General features: G+C 36.0%; 2 protein-coding genes across 4 annotated transcripts in view; both read left to right on the top strand.

Moving 5' to 3' along the window:
• The window catches only part of LOC120424431 (tyrosine-protein kinase receptor), a 295,519-nt gene that overhangs the window by 4,334 nt on the left and 266,023 nt on the right, over positions 1 to 25,162 (top strand). The window lies entirely within an intron of this gene.
• LOC120428136 (protein DDI1 homolog 2-like) lies at positions 4,842 to 25,140 on the top strand. 3 transcript variants are annotated; one of them, XM_039593121.2, is made up of 5 exons: positions 4,842 to 5,625; positions 18,134 to 18,867; positions 18,931 to 19,132; positions 19,297 to 19,356; positions 24,399 to 25,140. In XM_039593121.2, exons 1-5 carry the CDS (start codon positions 5,346 to 5,348, stop codon positions 24,656 to 24,658), a joined length of 1,536 nt encoding a protein of 511 aa, XP_039449055.1. In that variant the 5' UTR covers positions 4,842 to 5,345; the 3' UTR covers positions 24,659 to 25,140. The 3 variants fall into 3 exon arrangements, with proteins under 3 accessions (XP_039449055.1, XP_039449053.1, XP_039449056.1); XM_039593119.2 differs by having other exon boundaries at positions 19,294 to 19,356; XM_039593122.2 differs by lacking the exon at positions 19,297 to 19,356 and having other exon boundaries at positions 4,844 to 5,625.

The following is a 25,162-nucleotide window of genomic DNA, read 5'->3' as shown; positions in this document are numbered from 1 at the left end:
CTGGCCCACTCAGGCTGTCGACTCGCACAGGGAATCGAAGGAATCGCGTGCTTGTGTAGAATCCGACCTTTTGTGGAATCACAAGAAGTTCATCGCGGAGTGGTTCGAACAAATCAGTAACAACATTTCAAAAGGGCGAAACCTACGATCCTGCCGTTTCGGGAAAATCAACATTCAAAATTTTGCAATTCCGATCAATTCCTATTTCCACAAAAAAGCATAAAAACCATCTTTTTTTTTAAACGTAATACAAAATAGCAATAATTTCATCATAGAGAGCAATTTGAAATTAATTAAGGTGTTTTTGCTATTAAAAATTGAGAAAAACAAATTACGCCTTTTTGAAGAGCGTGCCTCCATTTTCGCCCCACCGTATTCGCCACCCACTCAACCAAAACAACGGTTTAGCCCGTCAGGTTACGCCACAAAGCAAAAGTAAACAACAGATTCGCCCTTTTGTTTTTTGTTCATTTTTCGGGTTTTTAAAGAAAAAAGTGGTGAAACAACTATTTTATCATTGTGAAACGTTACAGTCAGTGATAATACAGTGATATTTGCAACCTCAGTGATAAAAAATTGGTCTAGAAAGCCTTCATAAGGAGTCCGATTCAGGCCAAGACTCGTTGAGCTAGGATACACCGTAAGTAGCAAGTTGGTTTGACGATGTGGTCTATATTGAAGTGACGTTCCTTGGGGTGTCCCCGCCGGAAGTGGGAGACATGACACCCCGCGACACCATCCTGCCTTCTCAATCTTTGCATAGCTTCGATGGTTACGGAGGCGATGATTTTGTACGGCATTCCTCCTAAACCTCCCTACACTAACTTTTTGTCCTGCAACTGTCCGACCCAGAATCCCCGGATGTCCCAAGAACCGGTAAATTATGGACCTTCATATCTAGATTGTGAATCCAGACCAGATCCGATACTACAATAATTGAAATTCAAAAGTTATGTATTTAGGATCATACAAATCTGTGTTTGTTGTGGAATTGTGGTCAGAGACATCAAAAACATACATTTTGATCCATTTTGAGGATTGTCAGGTTAAAATTCACTAAATTATAACGAAAATTTAGTGTTTCTAAATATACGTCGGAACTTGCAGAAAACACTACATTCGCCCCTCGTGATTGGATGAAAACACAAGGGCGGAAACTCAATTTGGTTTGTTTTGATTGATGTTTTTGATTAGCCCTTTTGTTTTTTGCTTGTAAAACTACGTATTTTCGAAATTTTGTGATGATGGAGGGTGTTTTAGAATCAGTTTTGTTCGCTTTATATGATTCTGACAAAAACTCAGTTTGTTTACATCTGAGGGTTTCGCCCTATTGAAAAGTTGTTACAGAAATCTGAACTTCTAACTTGCAAAACCGTTTTTATCGCAATTTCGTGGGGCACTTATCCATAGTCTCTGGCGGATAAGGTCCTTTGGGAACTTGTGTTTGGAAATCCGTCCCGTGTCGTTATTTTTTCATGGAAATCATTTCAACATTATGAAATTATGCCTTTTTTTACCACGCGGTTTGTTTATTTTAAAATTTTGACAACAAATGCGTTCTTCATCTTCTTTGTTGTCTTCATGCTCGCGTCGAACATTAAGGTTTCATAAACATGGCCGTCGTGACAGAGGGCTGTTTAAAAATCCATTTTAAACTCTTTGTGGTCGTACAAAGTACGTATTTTCGAAATTTTGTGATGATGGAGGGTGTTTTAGAATCAGTTTTGTTCGCTTTATATGATTCTGACAAAAACTCAGTTTGTTTACATCTGAGGGTTTCGCCCTATTGAAAAGTTGTTACAGAAATCTGAACTTCTAACTTGCAAAACCGTTTTTATCGCAATTTCGTGGGGCACTTATCCATAGTCTCTGGCGGATAAGGTCCTTTGGGAACTTGTGTTTGGAAATCCGTCCCGTGTCGTTATTTTTTCATGGAAATCATTTCAACATTATGAAATTATGCCTTTTTTTACCACGCGGTTTGTTTATTTTAAAATTTTGACAACAAATGCGTTCTTCATCTTCTTTGTTGTCTTCATGCTCGCGTCGAACATTAAGGTTTCATAAACATGGCCGTCGTGACAGAGGGCTGTTTAAAAATCCATTTTAAACTCTTTGTGGTCGTACAAAGGGTCATTGTACTCAGAAAAATAAGCTTTATCGCTGTAAACAATAATATCAGCAATCTAAGCTTCATTTTAGGACCCAATTGTCCAACATTGCAAAAAATAATCAAATACAATTTTTTGATCTGCAACTGAGTTCGGAGCTAACGTCCTTTGGATTACGAATTCAACCTCCGCCGGAGCATGTTTGGTTTCAAGCTTGGTTTAGTGTGTGGGTTTTCCGTATAGCGGTGTACGCACTTCGGAAGAAACCGGTCAAGAAAAATTTTAAATGGGAGCAGCGGCAGCGAAAGCAAGCCAGAGAGGGTGAAGAAAAGCCCCAAGAAATCGTTCCCTCTCTTTTGTTCGGCTGTTCGTAAAGCTATTTTGTTGACCCCTTTTCTTGATAGGTATGTATTGGCCTTATAAAACTAACATCTGGCCAAAACAAAAGCATTCTAGGCGAGATTCTAGGTCAATGGGAAGTGGGGCAAATCGGGATATAAAATTTAAAAAAAACTGTAACTTGGGCAAAGCTTAAATAAATTTCAAAATTCAAAATGCATCTGAAAGGACATGAAAAATGCAAAAAAAAATGCGGGGGAAGCATCCCAATTGGTTAAATCTACAGGAAGTTATTGGCATTTGAGAGAAAAAATAGCACAATTTTCAAACGCAAATAAAAAAGTGTTCTACTTAACCCCCGGTGGCTGGTCACTTTTTCGTTTGACACTTTTTTAGTTTGTACCCCGTTGGTTGGTCAAAGTCAAACTAAAAATTGACGAACTGTCACTTTTTACACGGCGCTCACGAACACTATCAAAACAAACGTTCAGTAGTTCGTATGACAACAGTTGGTGTCAAACCATCGGGGTTTGAGTGTATCCAGATATCAACTCGATTCGACCTGGAGATTGTAGGGGACATCTGGAACTACCATCTGAAACTGAGAACGCTTTGGGTAAGGCAGTTTATCTCATAAAAATTTATTTAATAAACACTTATACTTTAAGGGGATTTTTTGGTTGTAAATTTTTGCTCGGGATACCGCTTAGATCCCATTTTCTAGTGATAACTTTATCATATTCGTGTTCCTGAGATAATTTCACAATAGAAACATGCAAAAAAATGTTTATTTTCATCCATTATTTTTTAAAAATTAAAAGTGAAAAAAGATCTTCGATTGTTATTTATAGAAAATCATGTTTGTTTCCAAGGATACTAGATGGTACAAAAAAACATCTATGTAATTTTCATTAACTTTAATTTTTAAAGCGGTATATGCACTTCGGAAGGAACCTCCTTTGTTCTGCTATTCGTAAAGCTGTTTCTTGACCCCTTTCCTTCCAATCTGCATACTAGCCTTAAAGGCTAGTCTGCAGATCGGAAGGAAAGGGGTCAAGAAACAGCTTTACGAACAGCAGAAAAAAGGAGAGGGAGCGATTTCTTGGGGCTTTTCTTCACCCTATCTGACTTGCTTGCGCTGCCGCTGCTTCCCATTTGAAATTTTTCTTGACCGGTTTCTTCCGAAGTGCATACCTTACATAAAGGGTTAAAATGGATGAAAATCTCGATGAAAATAAACATTGTTATGCATGTTCCTATTGTGAAATTGTCTCAAAAACATGAATATGATAAAATTAAAATCAAACAATAGGATTTAAGGGGTCCCCTGAGCAAAATTTTACTACTAAACAATTCACTAAAAGTAAAAGTTTCTATTTTGTGTGTTAAACTGCCTTACCCAAAGCGTTCTCAGTCTCAACGTTCTAGTCCCAGATGTCCCGTACAAGCTGCAGGTCGAATCGAGTTGAAATCTGAATGGAACATTTTTTTATTTGAGTTTGGAAATTGTGCTATTTTTCACGAATATGCCGATAACTTGCTTTAGATTTAACCAATTGGGATGCTTCACCCCGTATTTTGTTTGATTATTTAGGGAAAACTCTCGTATGTTTGGCAGGTTAAGCACTCGCTCATAACTCCATCCAATTTGCTGATTTTTATTATTTAAACTGCTAATTTTGCAAAACTTTTAATAGAAACTTGCTTGCTCACTTCTTATTGAGCTATTTATCACTCGATTTCAGTTGAAAACGCTTTTAATTAGCTTTAATTGAATGTCAATGTTCTGACCTGCTAACATTAGAGGCACGCTGGAATTAGATGCTGTTCCCCTAAGCCCTTTCAGATGCATTTTAAATTTTGAAATTTAGTTAAGGTTTGCCCAAGTTTTACAGTTTTTTTTTAATTTTGGTGTTTTTGAACCATAAATCTTTGTGTCCCTCCTTGAAAGAAAAGTTTCTACTTGACAGCTCGACAGACGACGGCTGATCCTCAAAAAAATGTTGCCTTGTCAATTTTTTTTTGGAAGAAAATGAAACAAGTGATCAGAAATCGAGAAATGTTTTTTAATCTTGTTTTTTACTGTTGTACATACCTGAAGTTTTTTTTGAAAAGGTCCTATAAACCAAATTTTCAATTTTTGCTTTTTGGGTGTTTTTAGAACCGCCTTGAGTCAGGGGTATTCAAAAACACCCAAAAAGCAAAAAATGAAAATTTGGTTTATAGGACCTTTTCAAAAAAAAACTCCAGATACATACATAAAAATTTACAGTCAGCAGCTGAATTAAAAAAAAAGATTTCCATTTTCCCGGGAACCAACTCCCCTCCATCATCATCATCGAAAACCGCGAACTGTCACTGGCACGCCATCTCAAAAGTCAAAAGTTCAAGAGTGCTTTGTCTGTGTGTGCGTTGTGTGCTGTTGGCTGCTCTCGAACGCGTTTACATTTTTCGGGCCGGTTTTTCCGAGGGAAATTCCAAGTTTTTCTTGTCGTAGATCTTGTTTCTGCCAGTGGCCATAACTGTCCGGCAGGTGAGGCACCGCGTTGACTAATTGGCATTTTGTGGAAATCACCCCCCACGCGCGGTAGAAAGTGTTGTTTTTTCCCAATTTGGTGAGGGTGAAGAAAACAAGCGCTGTTTAGAGGGAAGGAAGAGAAAGAAGAGGAGGACCAGGGGGGAAAAGGTTCCGAAAGGCGAATGTCCTCTGTTTTTACTGCGCGGAACTGCAGTAGTGGTAAAGATCTTTGTTTTGGCTTTTCTTTCGGCCAATCGGCAACTGACCGCGACCGGGTGCAGTTCGCGTTGTTTTCGAGTGCTCATTGAAGAGAAAGGAAAGTTGCGTTCCGTGGCCTCAGTTCGCCGTCGTGACACAGTTTCCCGGAGTAGTTGAAAATGCGCGTCACAGTGACGACCCCGGCGGACTACACCTTCCCGCTGGAGGTGTCGGACGATCTGGAGCTGGAAAACTTCAAGGCCCTGTGCGAAATCGAAAGTGGCTTCCCCACCACGGAGATGGTCATCTCGTTCAACGGCCAACCGCTGCTGGACGACAAGAAAACCCTCACCGAGCTGGGCATCAAGGACGGGGACATGGTCATGCTGCAGCACATCTCGCAGGCCGGCGGTCATCAGGCGGCCCGGACGAGGCCCCAGCCGACGGGCGCACCGGCAGGTATGAAGTCACTTTACAGAAAGAAAATATCTTGCAAATACACAGCGACGAGGGTCATTGCACTTGCACACACTGCAGCGGGCAGCGCTGAAAATGTACGTGGGATTTCTGTTTATTTCGGGTAAAATGTACCATTTATCACCCCCACGATCTGCGGCGGCCAATCTGATGCATTGCGCCGCCGTGTTGTGCCGCGAGACTGTTTTGGTGCGTTTTTGTGGCGGCGAACTGGAATATGTGGAGATTTTGGCGTTGGCGTTGTTTGCTAAATTTGTACTTGTTTTGAGAACGAATTTGAATGGAAGAAAAATCATTAGAATTTTGCTTCTAAATCGTAGAGGCAAAAAGGAAGAGGAGTTCCATAATATTACAAATTTCAAAGTTGCTGACAACAATTCTAGAGTTTTTTTTAAATGGTCTTTCATATGTTTATTATAAACTATAATAGGAGCTATTAAAAAACTATAGGGATGTACTATGATAACAAAAAAGGAGCTAAATGTTATTTACTCATAATTTCAATAAAACCAAAGTTCCCTGGGCTTTGTCATAATGAGTGTCATAGGTTTGATGCTTGTTTGGCAAAGAGTATGATTTGATTCGATGTGGAATTAAAATCGAAGTGTTCAGTATATTGCTGAAGCTTCCATTTTTACACATGGACACCACTTCATGCTACGAGAACCCACTTTGACGTAGTCTCAGGGCTTAATCGATGGCCGGTAAGCTGTCATCGAGACCAGGAGGTTCTCCGATAGTGGAAATATCACATTTGTACAATGAAACGCTACATATGTGATTTTTCCCTATCTTAATGTGGGTGTCAGGTTAGGATGCGGGTTTTTAAAAAAAAAATAGTTTTTTGTAGAATTTAGGATTTTAACTATAAATATCAACTTTTTATATTTTGTCTTTAGTTATTTAGTGACAAAATTAGTAATAGTGAATTTAGTAATTTTATCAGAATCGGTGATTTTCATTAAAGTAGCATAAAAACCATTCTGATTTGTCAAAATTTCCGTAGAGTCTCGATCAATCAATAGTGAAATGATATCGGACCAAATTCGTTGATCTGTTGAACTAACGGTTGTCGGATTATGATTGTATCGATCATTGTTGCGAATCGAGGATCTACTGGAATTCTGACAATCAAATGGTCGTCTCTTTTTCAATTCACGACTTGTAAAATATGAACTGTTAATCTATTTTTTGTTATTGTTTTTTTTTAAAGAAGCCAGACAGGTTTTAAAAGAAACGTTCTAGATTTTTTGGCTATTAATTAAAATGTCGGGGATTTGAGATAAGAGTAGTTTTCGGATAGGTTACTTTAAATCTTGTATTCAATTCAAGTTAGGTAGTTATCCGCAAATGAATATTTGGACTTAAATGAATAATTGAACATTTTGGACTTATGAATAACACTCAACTGTGCATTTATTCTAGAGTCAGATCCATACAGCGTCAGTGTTTATTTGGTCGAAGTGTACTAATTCATTGGCAGATCTGGTTCTAGTTGTAATGTACGACAAGACTACTGACGGACGTGACAGGACGAGGGCCCAGTTTAGAGGTTTCAACATCAACGATGTGCGGCTGGATCACCCTCCCAAAAAAAAAAAAAAAAAAAATAATAATTTCAATAAAACCAAAGTTTTCGAATCTTTTTTTAAATTTTCCTTTTTTGTATTTGTCAACATGGTCTTCCTATTAAAACAATCGTTGAGTTAGTCGCTCAATGAAATTTTGAAAAATGAATTTTTGATGATTTTTTAAATCGAAGCCCCTTTAAAGGCGGAGTTGGGTTGTAGGGTGTTAATAACCTTTAATAAATATAAACGAGAGCACGCAATGTAAACAAAAACAAACACGTTTTGTTTGGTTGACTATTGTGTGCATTGCCCGAAGTTTGGTTGAATTTGGTTGCCGAGTTCCCGAGTTATAATTACAAATGTTTACGGCAGTCGAGCTCGTACTTGTGTCAAACGCGTTTTGACCGGAAATCCCTTTGGCCAAATGTCGCACTCACCTACATCAATTTTCAGGCTGTGTCAAGATAGGACGACAAAATTGAAACTTCTTTCATATGACAAAAATGGACGGTGTTTTTTTCGGTTTTTATTGAATATCTCAGGATTGAAATCATTTTTTTGGGATCTGTGAAGCTTGAAAGGTGGGGCATTTTCGGCTGCACAAAATGACGTTCTTAACCTAATTTGGCCCAAAATGCACATACGGCAAGTTAGCACAACGGCGACGACTTGGTTAATATAAAATTTAAAAAAAAAACAAATTTTAAAATTCATTTAAAAATATGCCAAACATAAAATTTTTGTTCATCGAGTTTGCCGAGTTGAAAAAATTAACATAACGAATTGGTTTTCATAACTAATCTAATCAAATTTAATGAAACGTGTGTTACGGTATGTCCACGCATCCTTCCTCCTCTGTACATTTTGTAAAATAATGTGATCCTTTCTCAGAATCCTCTCTGCGGTAGACACAACGCAGTTGAGTTGGCCGCCTTAATTTTTGAGATGGATAATTCTCCACCAACTCACACAAAATCGGAAAAAGTTGCCCCGACCCCTCTTCGATTTTCGTGAAACTTTGCTCTAAGGGGTAATTTTGGTCCCTGATCACGAATCCGAGGTCCATTTTTCGATATTTCGTGACGGTGGGGCGGTACGACCCCTTTCATTTTTCTGTTTTTTTTACTAAGACACGTTTTACAGTAATTTGTAGCTCGCAACCGTGAAGAGATAGAAATTTTGTGTAAAATTAGACGCCCGATTTGATGGCGTACTCAAAATTTCGAAAAAAACGTATTTTTCATCAAAAAAAGTTAAAAAATAGTTTTAAAATCGCTGCCATTTCCCGTTACTCAACTGTCAAAAATCGTGAGACATGTCATTTTATGGGAAATTTAATGTACTTTTCGAATCTGAAATAATCCAGTTGGCTTATTTTTTTCATTTAGAACAAAATTTTTCATTTTAAAATTACGTGTTTTTTTCTAACTTTGCAGGGTTACATTTTAGAGTGTAACAATGTTCTACAAAGTAGTAGAGCAGACAAAAACAAAAAAATGATATAAAAACATAAAGGGTTTGCATGTATTCTTCACGAGTTATCAGAATTTTACAAAAAAGTTTTTTGAAAAAGTTATGATTTTGCCCATTTTTTGACCAGTTTTTCGAATTTTTATCCCCAAAAACTCAGTCGTGTGCCTGTAAAAGTATTTTTTTCGGAAAGCTCAGCTAATTTTGCATAAGAATGACCCCTTGGATACACTCACCCACCAAAAAAAAAATTTTTTTTGGAAAAAAAAATCAAATTCTAGTAATGCACGAGTCACAACAATCGTCAAAGGGGTTGTTCTTATGCAAAATTAGCTGAGCTTGCCGAAAAAAATACTTTCAAAAGCACACGATTGAGTTTTTGGGGTTAACAATTCATAAACTGGTCAAAAATGGTCAAAATCATAACTTTTCCAAAAAACTTTTTTGTAAAATTCTGATAACTCGTGAAGAATACATGCAAACCCCTTATGTCTCACGTCACCGCCCCACCGTCACGAAATATCGAAAAATGGACCTCGGATTCGTGATCAGGGGCCAAAATTACCCCTTAGAGCAAAGTTTCACGAAAATCGAAGAGGGGTCGGGGCAACTGCTGTGTGAGTTGGCGGAGAATGACCCAGATAGATTTTTGATTGTTCTCGGATGTGCAATTATTAATATTAACAAGAAAAGAGCTTGGGGCGTAATCTTGCCCTAAGATTTTCTAGTATGCTTTCATCAGACTGCAGTTAGCAGTTCAAAAGTTCTAGAAGTTCCAACTTTGGTCGTAGTGCGTCCATCCCGGGAATTCCCGAATCCCGGGATTTTTGATATTTTGTCCCGGGTATTCCTGAAATTGAAAAAAATATCTTTTTTTGGTCTGGAAACTCAGATTTGGTTAAGGAAAAAGATGAACAGCTGAATACATAGTAATCGATAACAATTTTACTGCCGCTCTAATCTAGTCCGTCCCATATGTATTTTAGTCATTTTTTAGATAAACATAGCAAAAGTATTGTTTTTACATGTACTTTGAGCCAATTTAATAAAAAAGTGATGTTTGTTCTGAAAATTCCAAAATAAAAATCACTTTCGTGCTGTCCCATATGCAAAATAAAGGCAAGTCAGTTCCTTCTAAAGAAATGTATCATGAATCGATTGAATAAACGTGGAACCATTTAAATTTCAAGGACAATGTTTCTATGAACCCGCAGAACTTAAGTAAAGATTATAAATAGTTCATATTTGCAAGAATGTTTATAAATTTTGATGCGTAATATTTTAAACCATTTGTGTTTTTTTCATGCAAGGGACAACCATGAGAAAACAAGAAACTACATACCATTATGAGTAATAATATAATAAAATAAGTTCTATTTAATCTTGAATGAACTGCCCTGGTCCTAGTTCTGGAAGAGGTTCTGCTTCCGGTAAACGTAGACTGTGGATCACTAAATTTCAACGGTCCAGACGTAGAGACACGCATTCAAATATCTGTTGCCTCTGTAGTATTTTCGTCTCGTTTATGATTACAATTTCATTGTTATGAACTTAACTATATATGAATGAATCTGAAATAAACATAAAAAAACTTCATTTTATAACATTTGAGAAAATCACTTGAAAATTACCCAAACAAACCTTGAAATGACAGTTTAACTTCTGGTGAAAATGTTCAAGCCTACCTTGATATCATTGACTGACTTGCCTTTATTTATAGAAAAATAAAGGCAAGTCACAGAGTAATCCAGAGGACGCAGTCCGAACAAAAGTCATCGAATTTTGTGGCTGCGTTACGAGCTTACCCTTTGGTATCGTAGCTGCGTTATGCGTTTCCTGATGAATATTTTTATCATAGTAAACTCAGTTTTTTTTCGATTTGTTTGTTTTGACAAGTGACAAGTGAGCATGGAATGACGTGGATTTTAAAAATGTCAATGTTTCTTTAGAACATTTAAAAGAACTTGGGGAGCTTTAATTTTCTAGCAACTGTCAGAAGACGACCACCTCAAGTGAAGTTTTTGGGATCTTCGTTATGAACCTTTTAATCAGAGCCGTACGCCCAAGGGGTCATTTAATCCTCCTCATTACGCTGAAGTTTACAATGAATCAACATCCCCGTTGGACCAACTCAACCGAACCAAAATAGTCGACTAAAATTGTGCTAGGACTGTTGGATGTTGCTTCCATCCTGACATCACAGGGTCTATTCGTACTTCAACCAGGTGGCCATGAACGCCAACGGTGGAATCTGCAGGCACTGGGTCAATGCTTCAATTCAGCCCAGTATGAGGATTATAAACTTAAGTATATTAAAAGCAAAAAGCTTCCATCGACACCTATATTTCTTGTATGGTCCGTTAACCCCAAAGAAATTAATTAGAAATATTCAATAGGTAAATTCGACAATCTGCTCTTTTTGTCCACGACAAAGAGTTCGGTCACAACGGTAAACTGTATGTTCCGACTTCAACGCACTGGAGAACCGCAACAGCTCCAGAAATCTTCTTCAAACACAGCCAACGCCCTGAAATTTCCGCATGCATTCTTTTTGATTCATTTTAAAGCCATTAGATAATTCACATTGTTGATTTTGGAATTGTGAAAAATAAATTGACAGCTTATAGAAAAGTCATCAGAACCTAAGAGCTCTTAGATCTGAACGCTTGAAAAAAGTAACGCTCAAATGTCAGTTTGCCTCGTGCGTTACGACAACCGAAAGTTTTGCTGAAGGGGGGATGTACCACGATGTACCGCGTAACGCAACCATAAATCAAATGCCAGTGCTCCCTCTGGATTACTCTGTGGGCAAGTCAGTTCTAGTATGAAAATATATAAATTTATCTCTAAATTTTAAGATTAATGAAACAAATTCATGTTAGAAATATTTGTTGAACTAATATTGAAATAATTGTATAGAAATTGAGCAAAAAAATATTGATTGGAAATGTGAAAAATGGTGCAACATTTTTTGGCCTTCTCACATCGTTATCTCAGCATCCCCTTTTACATATGGGACGGACTAGATTAGAGCGGCAGTTTAAAGCATTAGCAAATTTGTATTCGGCATATATCAACATTTATTTGGCTTTTAAGGTGAAGCCGTTGATCATTTTCGAAGAAAATTGATCATCACTATAAAATATTCTGTATTAAATTCAATTTAACGAATTTCGCCACCAAAATGAATCAGCATGTACCGGTTGTTGCCTTCTTGAAGCCACTGAACGGATCCGCAAATTTAATTTTTTTTAATATTTACGCATATAAAAAATTAAAGAAATATATTAATAAGAATGTTATGATTATTGCAGGCCAAGTGCGAATGATGCTGATGATACCTCTTTAGTTGACGCTCAGGCGAGGAACATCCTGGAAGGAGCGTCACTGACTACGTCCGTAGTCCTGTTAGATCATACTTGATCAAGACAGTATAGCTCTGGTTCCTTGCAAGTGTCCTATTTTCTTACCTCCACGTTGGCTTGGTTTCGTCATCATGATGACAAAGTGTGACCTTGCTGGTGGCCTGTGGAAACGGCTCGTAAACCTTTGACCACCGCGGGTCAAAGTCGAGACGGCTAAAAGAAAGGGGCGCGACAATGTGGGAAAGGGAAGTAATTTGTGATTGTAGACGGTATTGTTTTGATTCGCAGTATGTTGAGTCAACTGCTGTGGATGTACCTGAAACATCGCACAACGGGGTTTCTTTTCTTTCCATTTCAGCTACCACCTATCTTCTGTTTATTTTGTTTCACTGATTTTCTAACGCGGCTTCTGTTTACTATCCTCCATTTGATTTCGATTCTACTCATTTGATTCTCTTATTTCTCAACGCTTTTCACTCTATTTTATTCTCTGCCCTATAAATTGCCCTAATACAATCTAAGCTTGTTTGTTACCTCTATTTATTAACTATTGTTAATTTTTTACTTCACACATAAATATCTTTCTTTTACTATTGATACCTCAAATAGTATATTTCTTTCACTGTCCATTGTTTTCATTCTTCACCCTTTTCTTTAAAAACAAGTGAGGTTTGAGCCCTTACTAAATTTTTGGAATGATCAAATAATTAACACAAATATTACTATTGTACTTTTTGTAAACTTTTATAACATGCTTAGGACCAAAAATTGTAAAAAACACCGCGACAAAAGAAGTAGCAACATATAAACTCGACTCAACACTAGGAAATACATAATGAGAAAACAATACACAGTAAAATAACAACTAGTTTTTGATTTCAAACTAAAAATAAAACAGTTTTTGCTTTAATGAAAGTTGTTAGGCACACTTTAAATGGTTAGGCGCTTATACTTACATCAAACCCTACGTAATGTACCACCCCCGGCCGAGTTAAAATGCGTAACCGGTAAAGAAGGTGTGCATGCCTGGCACGAACACTCAAAGCGTGTTCTAGCGTGCTGCTCGTACTGACTCAGAGCAAGGGTGAGATGTAGGTGTAAGGGCAGTGCGTGTTCGTCGGGAACCTAGTGCATAAGATCGGTCAAGGCCCGTTCTTACACTGAAAATTGCGAATTGCGAAGAATGTTATGATTATTAATATGAAATAATTTGAATCACAAAGAACAAAAAACAAAAAAAAAATTCAAGCTAACTAAAAACTGCCGTTCTTGTTCAGATTGAAGAAAAGATTATCACCAATAAAGGGTGCACAGCAACCAAGGAAGTTGTTTTCTTCTTATTCCACAATTGTCAAACTTACGGACCCAATCCTGCAAGAATCTGATTGTAAAAATAGTCAAACTTTGTTGTAAATAACTATGAAGACAGTAATTTAGGGGATGAATAAAAAATATATCGATAGTTCCCGTAGTTTTGAAGATACTAAAATGTCTGTAACAGAAATCTGGGTGCAAAAGCTATGATTGATGTGGACCGTTAACAGTATTGAGCTAATTCTATGATTGTAAGCTTGACACGCATAACAAATTTATTGAAAACATAGATTTTATGACTGTTTTGGGAATTCCCGGGATTTGAAAAATATGTGTCCCGTTTCCCGGGAAATCTAAACCCTGGGAAAATTGGACGCCCTTTTTAATCGGAAATCGTACCAAATATCACATTATGTACACTTCGTTTGATTGGTTATCGAAAGGCCTTCTGAAAAAGTCCGAACTATTGAAGATCTGGCAATCCTGCTACAAGTTAAGACCACATAAGTGATAATTATATTCTTTTAGGAGAAGGCGTGGCTGAATGGTTACGCTGGTCGCTTTGTAAGCGAAAGGTTCTGGGTTCGATTCCTATCTGCTTCTATCGAGAAATTTACGAAAAAGAAGGAATTATGCGAATATAAACAAAAGTTCATTAGCCCCAGACCTTTGGGTTAGCAGACAAAAAGATTTCCACCAGACCATCGAGGCTTAGTGCGTTTGGAGGGCTAAGAATGTTATAAGAATCCAAGAAGTTTGATTGCTTGGAACAAGAACTGAATGCGAATGCAAAGTTGAATGCAAGATTAGAATGAATGCAAGTACTCATATTGGTTTCGTACTTGTTAGCCGGATATTAAAAAATTGGAAAGATATCAAAATGGATCTAGGAATATACGACAAATCACACCTATCCTACTAACCAGAGCTGCGGAGTCGGGTCATATATCAAACGACTCCGACTCCGGCTTTCTCAGATTAGCCGACTCCGACTCCGGCTCCGGCTTTCAACAAATGGTTGGCTCCGACTCCGACTCCGGCCTACCAACTCTAGCCGACTCCGACTCCAGCTTTCAACAAATGGTTGGCTCCGACTCCGACTCCACATATTTTTAAATGTTTCAAAAGTTAGTTAACTATTATTAGTAAATTATTTTTAAATTTTTAAATAGGATTATTTAAATACTCTCTAAGCGTCATATTTTCTCAAGAAAAATAAATAAAGTAAAGTAAATAAACGGAAAAAAGTTTCTAGGTTACAAGTTTAATACGTTATGGAAACAGAAATCAAAAAATATCTTCAGTTTTAGAGGCATTTTGAGAAGAACAGTTTTGTAAGTAAATTTGGATTTACTTGCTTAACCTCAAATTTGAAAATATTTTTTTCAAAGCTAATAAATTTAATTTAAAATTTTGAATGAATAACTAAAAGAAATCTGGCCTTAATGATCTATTGAACATTAAAATTCAATTTGCTCACTTTCAGGCTGACATTTGTAAGAAGCACAGTGACAGGCACCTTGTTTTTTAAATGACAATTTTAAACGAAACATTTTTTGTTTTTTTTTAAGACGTACATGGACATCACGCCATGGCTGAAGGAGATTATTATTGCAAATCAATGTATCTAAACAATTTCTTCGTGGAAAGGACCCTTAAGATGTCCTTTTAAAATATCTGTGACATGGAAAATATTTTAACCTGGAAATTTTTAATTTATCTTAATTTTAAAATTATATATGCTTTAAAAAGGAGGAGCACGATACTTCGTGAATCTAAACCTAAAACGAAGCTTTATGGATAATCTTGCGCCTCCATCAAAATATATGAAAATACTTAAAATATAATAAAAAACAATTATCCACTGGTAAAATGTTTTCTAGGTCACAAATATTTAATTTTTTTAAGGTACATTGATTTGCAATGATTATCACCTTCCGTCATATTGGCGTAAGACATACAGTATGAGAAAATTCGTACCAGTTGATAATATTTTGATTCTGTGTTTTTTATTTATAATATTTGAAAAATAAATTAAAAATCCTATATTTTGTTCTATACATTTTTTTATTAGTTCATTTTTGTACTGAATTCTTGAGATTTGTTCAACGATAATTTGCAACGATATCAAAATAGTTTACCTAAAATCAACATCAACAATCAATGATTATTTCAAATTTGTTGCAACTTCTTTTGACATTTTTTGTTAGTTTAAATTATTTTAAATGCAACACTTTGATTTTCTTGTACTCAGTTATAAACAAAATGCGCATGTTGAGTTCGAAGTAAGAGATTGTTATTATCGTTGATTATTTGTTACAAAAGAAAAACTGTCAGTGACACTTTTTCGATCTGCAAATACAGTGATTACTATTTATAATCTTTTTATGTACCTCGTAATTTTTTTCCTAAAAAATGATTTAATTTAAAACCTCTAAGACATTCGCTATCGGGGTAAAAGATGACTTTGTGTGTACTTTTTTCAGAAATAACTGGATGAAATTTGGTCAAATTTGAATTGAAAGGGAACATAAATATAGTCTGACTACATAACCAATATTTTTTTTATTATTTTTTGAATTATGATACTACATACTTGGGTAAGAGGTTATCATTTAGTGATTATTGAGTAATAACACAATTAGAGCTTTTCAATCACAATAAAAAGCTTCAAATACATAATGGCTCTGATAAATCAATTAAAAATATAAGTTGTTTTGTAAATTAAGCTGTTATATAAGAAATACTGAACAATACAAAAACATATTTTTTGTTGAATTTAAGATAGCTCCGGCTCCGACTCCGACTCCGGGTTATCAGAAATCTTCGGCTCCGACTCCGACTCCATACATCCATAGTTACAACAAGTTTAACAAAGACAAGATTACCCTTTTTTTGATTAAAAAACTGCTGCATAAATTTACAGACAATATTCAAAATTATTTGTTTGAAAAAGTGTCTAACAAAAAACAATTTTGTTTAAAACAGTGGATAATTTCCGTAGACATGTACATTGAAGTCAGATTTTAAATTATCCTATGATTTTCAAAGAACTGCTCATGTATAAAAGAATGCAAAAACTTACAGAAGTATTCTCAAATTCTTTTTGAGTACTTTTTTTTAAATTAGATTACCAAAAATGAAAAAACTCAGAACATACCAAAAGTTAAAAAACAAAGAATGTCAAATACCTGCAAAAGATTTGTTTTCATTTTCCTATGATTTTCAAAGAACTGCTCATGTTTAAAAGAATGCAAAAACTTACAGAAATATTGAAACTGTTAATTATACTAATTTTAATGATCAGTTTATTTATGAAAGTATGAAAAACTCACAAAATAATAATAATAACACTTTTCTTTCAATAAATTTATTCTAGTCCTTTTGTATGAAAACTAAAATTGAAAAGAGTGTTTTTTTTAATATTTTTTTTTATATAAAATACCTTTTTTTAAATAGTTTGCTTAAAAATCAGCGTATGCTTAAACTTCCAAAAATAATGTTTTTTTTTACCTTTTTTCTATTATTTATAAGCGGCAAATAATTACTCTTGAACATGCTTATCAAAAGAGAATAATTGCATTGTCCTTGAACGTAGGAGACTATACTTCATGTGCCTGGTTTCTTTGCTAAACAGTTCGTGAGGTCGCGGTCTACGGTATTTTGCTTCAAATGTCACTTTTTTGTGTTTTAAGTTGATTTTTTGGGGTTTTTCAAAGGTAAAAATGTCCAATCCACTGAATTTAATGTCAACCATTTACTATGGGAATCAGTTCAGCGATGACGTTCTGTTTGCGGTGCAAGATACATGTTTATTTATGGCCTGCTTTTATAAAACGCATCATTTTGACGAGGACGTTTACCTATACGGAGAGGATAAAACTTACAACGTTCTTGTGGGTTAATGGATTTAGAGATCCCGATCAATGGCTCTAATTCGTCGTGCGTATCAAAGGATTATGCTTCCAGAAATACTACAGAGAGCTCCAGCGTCTTTTCCGGTACTTCAAGATTGAAACTACTCAAAAAAAGTATTTTTCATTTTGCCTGTTGCACAAACGTTATGAATTTTTTGATGGTAGTGTCAGAGTGAAAGATTTTTAATTTAAAATAAACAATGAAATTGTAATTTGTTTTTGTTTTATATTTATCATTTTTTTTTCTTTTTCTTTCCTTTCGTTTTTTCTTTTCGGCGAAACGACATTCGGCGAAATGTCCCCCACCCGCATATAAATTTAACAATTTGCAAAAAGGGAGATTTTTTGCATGAAAACCTGCCATATTAAATATTTTTAGAAAGGTTCTGAAATGACCTTTCTTGTGGATTAAGAATTTTCAAGAATAACTAACCTATCTAAAATTAGGTTTTACGCCGTGACGTCATTTGACAGCTCGTGTGCACTGTTTACATGGTCTTCGTCGATTGTCGACGAATTTCCCCGACCTCCAAATCGAGTCGGCGTAAAACCTAATTACAAGCAATTTGAAAAATGCTCTGAATTTACATAACCTCATTCTATTTACCCACGGCGGTGTATGTAGAATCTTGACAAAATGTTTGTAGGTAGTCTTTTTTTCTCATCACTTATTTATATTAGGACCTCTTAGGTGCTGCGATCATGTTAGGGGCAATCCATAAACCATGTGGGGTTGGGTCACTCTATAAATGAGAGGAAGGCCCCAACCACATAGGTGGATTAAGCTATCCTCAATAAAGCAAGTAAACATCGATTAATCGTTCCCTCTTTCTCGATTAAATCCCCCCCACAGAACCCACCCGCCTTGCCAGCTTAGACTTCGGCTCGATCCAGGTCCCCACGGGGGTGGTCGCCTCCGGTAGCCGCTCCAACAGTGGCAACTCCGGCATCATCAACAACAACCGCCCGTCGCCCACGGTCGCCCCCGAGGACGATCCGGCCGTCGTCCGGGAAATGTTCCTCTCCAATCCGGACCAGCTGGCCCTGCTGAAGCAGAACAACCCACGGCTGGCGGAAGCGCTGCTCTCTGGGAATCTGGAAACCTTTGCGGCGGTGCTGCGCAAACAAATCGCCGAAAAGATGGAGAAGCAGCAGCAGCGACTGCGCATCCTGCAGGCCAGCCCGTTCGACGCGGAAGCCCAGCGACTGATCGCGGAGGAGATCAAGCAGAAGAACATCGAAGCGAACATGGAAGCCGCGATGGAGTACAATCCGGAAACGTTCGGCACGGTGGTGATGCTGTACATCAACTGCCGCGTCAACGGCCACCCGGTGAAGGCGTTCATCGATTCGGGGGCGCAAGCGACCATCATGAGTGCGGCCGCAGCGGAACGGTGCAACATCATGCGGCTGGTCGACACCAGATGGGCGGGCATTGCGAAGGGCGTGGGCGTGCAGAAGATCATCGGACGCATCCACATGGTGCAGATTCAAATTGAGAACGACTTTTTGACGTCGAGCTTTTCGGTGCTCGAAGATCAACCGATGGACATGCTGCTCGGCCTGGATATGCTGAAAAGACACCAGGTATGCGAGGGATAACTCGTTGAAGAGACCACTTAATTAAAACTCTCCTCTTTAACTCCACAGTGTAACATCGATCTCAAGAACAACTGCCTGCTGATCGGAACGACGGGCACGCAAACAAAGTTCCTCGCCGAGGGAGAACTGCCCGAGTGTGCCCGACTCACCGGCAGTCCGGAGGAGGAGCAGAAGGCGCTGGCCGAATCGGCGCGCCTTGCCGAGGAACTCGCCGTGAAGGAAGCACTCGCGAAGAGTGCCCAGGATCAAGGTTAGTGAAGAATGAAGATTTCCGGCTGGAAGCGCGAGATTTTTCGTTGGGGGTGAAATATATGACCGTTTGTTGGATTGTTGTAAATTTTCTTTTCGTATTACATGTTTTTGGTCTGCGCCGTGCGGGGTGTGCAAAATTTAAAATTGAATTTTGTTAAGAAGGAGAAACAGCGGAGAAGCAGGATGCCGAGAAGCAAGCGTCGTCGAAAAGGCGTAGATCGCGTAAGTGAAATATCACACACACTTTTCAGTTCATACAAAGCAACACATCTCGCACACTCAGGTTCATGAAAATGGCCAAATTATAATAACAACGACCAACAAAATTTCTGCGCTGAAACACGTGCAATTTGAATTTTTCAAAAATATATAGACTTGGCCGAATGTTTTTTTCTACAAAGTTTGTATGGAGAACTAGGGCGGCTCAATTCTAGACATATTGCATGCAATTTCTAGATTGTATGCAAGTGCGATGAATCGCCCTAAATCTCCATTAGGGTTTAACAAAATGGGTCGATTGAGCATTTCAGGGCATTAAGTTGAGTTCGAATCTCAAATACAGTATGTAAAAAAAGTATTTACACCCCTTGGGCACTATGCACATTTTGTGATGAAACATGTAAAAAATTTAAAGTTTGACAGGAACCTAGTACTACGTTTTGTTCAGAAACTCATGCCAAACATTTTGCTACAAAAAGCTCATGAAAAGATGATTTCTATAAAAAGTTATATAACAAATACTATTACGAAAATAAAAAAGGTGCAAAAAAAGTATGTACACCTTTCGGAAAATTAACATAAATAATGTTATTTGTTGACAAATCACCATAAATCCAGTCTCCCAACTCCAAATAGGCATCGTTGACTGATTAAAAAAATAATTTGGATTGAATATAAAGTTTACTAACTACTTAGTATAAAAGTTTATATAACTCTGGAAATTCTATATAAAACTTATCTAAACTTAATTTTGCAAACTTTTAATTCAACTAAATGTCAATAAATTACCATAGAATTGCTAAATAAACATTTTGGAGTGGGTATAACACCGTTTTGGGGGTATTTGTATCGATAGAATAATTTTTTCGTTGGAATTTCGTACCAACCCGGAATTACGTCGTCAGAAAATCCGCTGGCATCTGAACCGGTCCACAATTCACAAGTCAACCTATGTGGCATCAGAAAGGGCATAAAATTTCCGATCTTTTGATACCCATACATCCAGGTTTTCTATAAAACCCACGTTTTTAAATACCTAAGCAAAAACGTTGTTATGGTTTCGTTTGAGCAACCTGCCAAAAATGTATGGAATTTCGTAATTTTTGTTCTCGTGGATCAAACTTACTTTTTGCCCAGGTATTCAAAAACGTAAGTTTTAAAGAAAATCTAGATGTTTGGGTATCAAAAGATCGGAAAATTTATGCCCTTTCCGATTCCACATAGGTTGACTTGTGAATCGTGGACCGGTTCGGATGCAGGCGGATTTTCCTACGACGTAATTCCGGGTTGGTATGAAATTCCAACGAAAAATTTATTCTATCGATAAAAATACCCCCAAAACGGTGTTATACCCACTCAAACATGTTTATTTAGCAATTCTATGGTAATATATTGACATTTAGTTGAATTAAAAGTTTGCAAAATTAAGTTTAGATAAGTTTTATATAGAATTTCCAGAGTTATATAAACTTTTATACTAAGTAGTTAGTAAACTTTATATTCAATCCAAATTCTTTTTTTAATCAGTCAAGGATGCCTATTTGTAGTTGGGAGACTGGATTTATGGTGATTTGTCAACAAATAACATTATTTATGTTAATTTTCCGAAAGGTGTACATACTTTTTTTGCACCTTTTTTATTTTCGTAATAGTATTTGTTATATAACTTTTTATAGAAATCATCTTTTCATGAGCTTTTTGTAGCAAAATGTTTGGCATGAGTTTCTGAACAAAACGTAGTACTAGGTTCCTGTCAAACTTTAAATTTTTTACATGTTTCATCACAAAATGTGCATAGTGCCCAAGGGGTGTAAATACTTTTTTTACATACTGTATATATGAGCTTGATTGGTTGCGACAGGGCCTGGTGCTTTTTTTTTCAAAACCACATGAGCTTATAGTTCATGTTCCAGGGAGAATTTTTGCCGAAGATTGCGAAAATATTCGTTTGCAAACAAATGTCCAGCTCCCATGTAAACATACTATGAATGTGTTGGTAAATTTTTCGCATTCGCATGGAGATGGTGATCTTAGCGGGTTGCAAACTGGATTTCGTCATGTATGTTTGATGATTGTCCAGCCCAGGTTGCTTAGAAAATGATTTAAGGGAATTAAAACCAATTCTACCAGAACAGGACAGGCAGCACCATGAAAGCCATCCATTGCCGGCCGCGCCCATCTCCACCATTCACCAGGAAGGAAAAAGGATGCGGAGCACGGGAAATGTTGATGCTTGACTTACTTAGAAAAAGGTAGCGAAACCGCAGGCTCTTTTTCCCAGCCCTATTGTGGAACTCGACCAAATTGACCGTTTGACCAAATTTGATCGAATTTAAACAACAAGGTTGCGTAAGTGTCGCGGGGAGTTGGTAGTTGTGATAGGTAAAGGTCTGGGATTCGCCCTAAGCAAGCGATACGACCATTGGCATAAGTGAGATTAACGGATGAACTATTGAAAAGAAAACGGATGAACATTTTTAAAGAAAATTTAGATTAATAATCCAACAGGAGATAATGCTGTAATATAGTATGGCAGGTTTTCATGCAAAAACCACCCTTTTTGCCTTCCTCACCTTACTGAGGAAAGGCTATAAAATCACTCGGAAAATGAACTTTTTAATTAGACCTCCTCGACCTACCTTCATTTGTACATATCGACTCAGAATCACCTTCTGAGCAAATGTCTGTGTGTTTGGCTGTATGTAGACATGTGTACCAAATCAATGTCACTGGAATATCTCGTCACAGGTTCAACCGATTTTGGCCGGAAAGGTTTTAATCGATCCGTCTTAACGTCCCCTAAGTTGCTATTTAAATTCATGCAGTTTTATCATGTATTTTAAAAGCTATGTTGAAAAAACTGTTTAATATTAAATTAAAATTATGGTAAAAAGGGTGGTTTTTTCATGAAACCCTCACATATTATATATTTTTAGAAAGCATTTGAGAAGACCTTTTAGGTGAAGTAAGAATTTTCAAGATCTGACTTAACTATCTTAAATTACAAGCAGTTTAAAAAATGGTCTGAATTCACATAACCTCAACTGGTCGGGTCTGATCGTCACGAAAAAGCCGTGTAGAGGGATGCAATTTTCCTCAAAGGCCGTGTCTGTATAATCTTGACAAAAAGTCTGTAGGTAGACTGTTTTTTTACTCATCACTTATTTTTTTTAGGACTTCTTAGATGCCGTGAACGTTAGGGGAGATCCATAAAGATGTGGACACTTTAGGGGGATTGAAATCACTATAAATGAGAGGAAGGCACCAACCACCTAAAGGTGGTTTAAGTAACGTTTTTTTTTATTAATTGTGAAATTTATATGCAGCAGTTTTTAACCATAACTTTTGATGTACTTTACTAAATCTTATAAATTTCAATAGGGACTTATGGGACCCCAAGACGAATCGCATGAGGCCAATACGGTCAAAATCGGCTCAGTTAGTGACGAGATATTTCAATGACATTGATTCGGTACACATGTCTACATACGGCCAAACACACAGACATTTGCTCAGCTGGTGATTCTGAGTCGATATGTATAAATGACGGTAGGTCTAATTAAAAAGTTAATTTTTCGAGTTATTTGATAGCCTTTCCTCAGTAAGGTGAGGAAAGTAAAAAATGGGAATCAAAAACTGAAAAAATAAGAGGTTGAAATAATCATTTTTTTAATAACAAAAATATTCAGAAATTCAAAAATTTCGGAATTTAAAAATTAAAAATTTCTAAAAATAACAATAATAAAAAAGAATTTAAAAAATTAACAATTTAAGAATTGAATAATTTAAGAATTTAAGAATTTAAGAATTCAAGAATTTAAGAATTTAAGAATTTAAGAATTTAAGAATTTAAGAATTTAAGAGTTAAAGAATTGAAGAATTTAAGAGTTTAAGAACTAAAGAATTAAAGAATTTAAGAATTTATGAATTTAAGAATTTAAGAATTTAAGAATTTAAGAATTTAAGAATTTAAGAATTTAAGAATTTAAGAATTTAAGAATTTAAGAATTTAAGAATTTAAGAATTTAAGAATTTAAGAATTTAAGAGTTTAAGAATTTAAGAATTTAAGAATTTAAGAATTAAATAATTTAAGAATTTAAGAATTTAAGAATTCAAGAATTTAAGAATTTAAGAATTTCAGAATTTAGGAATTTAAGAATTTAAGAACTTAAGAGTTAAAGAATTGAAGAATTTAAGAGTTTAAGAATTTAAGAATTTAAGAATTTAAGAATTTAAGAGTTTAAGAATTTAAGAGTTTAGGAATTTAAGAATTTAGGAATTTAAGAATTTAGGAATTTAGGAATTTAAGAACTTAAGAGTTAAAGAATTGAAGAATTTAAGAGTTTAAGAATTTAAGAATTTAAGAATTTAAGAGTTTAGGAATTTAAGAATTTAGGAATTTAAGAATTTAGGAATTTAGGAATTTAAGAATTTAAAAATTTAAGAATCTAAGATGTTAAGAATTTAAGAATTTAAGAATCTAAGATGTTAAGAATTTAAAAATTTAATAATTTAAGAACTCAAGAGTTTAAAAATTTAAGAATTCATAAATTTAAGAATTTTTAAATTTAAGAATTTCAGAATTTAAGAACTTAAGAGTTTAAGAATTTAAGAATCTAAGATGTTAAGAATTTAAGAACTCAAGAGTTTAAGAATTTAAGAATTTAAGAATTAAATAAATTAAGAATTTAAGAATTTAAGAATTTAAGAATTTAAGAATTTAAGAATTTAAGAATTTAAGAATTTAAAAATTTAAAAATTTCAGAATTTCAGAATTTTAGAATTTCAGAATTTAGGAATTTATGAATTTAAGAACTTAAGAGTTAAAGAATTGAAGAATTTAAGAGTTTAAGAATTTAAGAATTTAAAAATTTAAGAATTTAAGAATTTATGTAAACTAAGCTATTTAAATAATTATCAATTAGACTTTTTCATGACCCTGAGTGTTGCATTCCATTTCAAGAAAATAAAGAACTGCAAACCAAATTCTCTGTTTATTAACACACCCCCGCTGACCGCTATTGCATTTTCTATTTGCGTACAGCATCGACCAGTGGCACCGGCAGCAGCAGCAGCACACCTACCTCATCCGGCCAGCAGCAGCCGCCGCCAGTTCCTGCCCCGCCCGCAGCTGCCACCGAGGACGTTCCCCTGGTGCTGCTCCCGACGGATCAGTTTTCCGAAATGGACGTCGTCGAGCTCGAGTCGATGGGATTCTCCCGACAGATGGTCATCACGGAGCTGCGGGCCGCCAACGGGGACAAGACCAAGGCCACTTCCGGTCTGTTTGCCAAGTTGGGATAAATGGCGTTTTTTTTTTGTTTCACTTTAGGATAAGTTTTTTTTTCTTGGACAGAAAGCAGTTACTAACACTTTTCACAAAAAAGAGATGCATTTTTTTTTAGAACAAATCACTTCAGGAAGAACAAACAATCCATTATTTTTCGCGTTCAATCAACTTAGAGGACTGTGTGTGGCATGTTGGGGAAAAAGGTAGTTTTGGTTTACACGATAGATTTCTCGTTTTTTCTTCTCTCTGCGTTAACGAAAAGATAAGCTGAGGGTGAAAAAAAGAACTATTTTTTCATATTGTTAAGTATCTTTGCTAAACTAAGTACAGCGAGCATTTTTGATCACTAAAGCAAACTATTTACAGAAACACTCAACAATAAACTGAACAAAAAAAAAGTTAAAAACGAGAGAGAAAAAAAGAAGATAAAAAACGAATGAACTGACATCATTTAGGGGTGACTTAAGTAATAAATACAGTTTATTTCAGTAATAAACCAAGCTTGTTAACTACTTTCA

The sequence above is a fragment of the Culex pipiens genome, chromosome 2 (assembly GCF_016801865.2).
Source record: "Culex pipiens pallens isolate TS chromosome 2, TS_CPP_V2, whole genome shotgun sequence".
NCBI lineage: Eukaryota > Metazoa > Arthropoda > Insecta > Diptera > Culicidae > Culex > Culex pipiens.
This window is presented reverse-complemented; position numbering and strand designations above follow the sequence as displayed.

Coding starts and splice junctions, on each gene's coding strand:
- LOC120428136 (XM_039593119.2), top strand. CDS start 5,346: ATGCGCGTCACAGTGACGACCCCGGCGGACTACACCTTCCCGCTGGAG. Junction 18,868..18,930: donor ATATGCTGAAAAGACACCAG/GTATGCGAGGGA, acceptor TTAACTCCACAG/TGTAACATCGATCTCAAGAA. Junction 19,133..19,293: donor GAAGAGTGCCCAGGATCAAG/GTTAGTGAAGAA, acceptor AATTTTGTTAAG/AAGGAGAAACAGCGGAGAAG.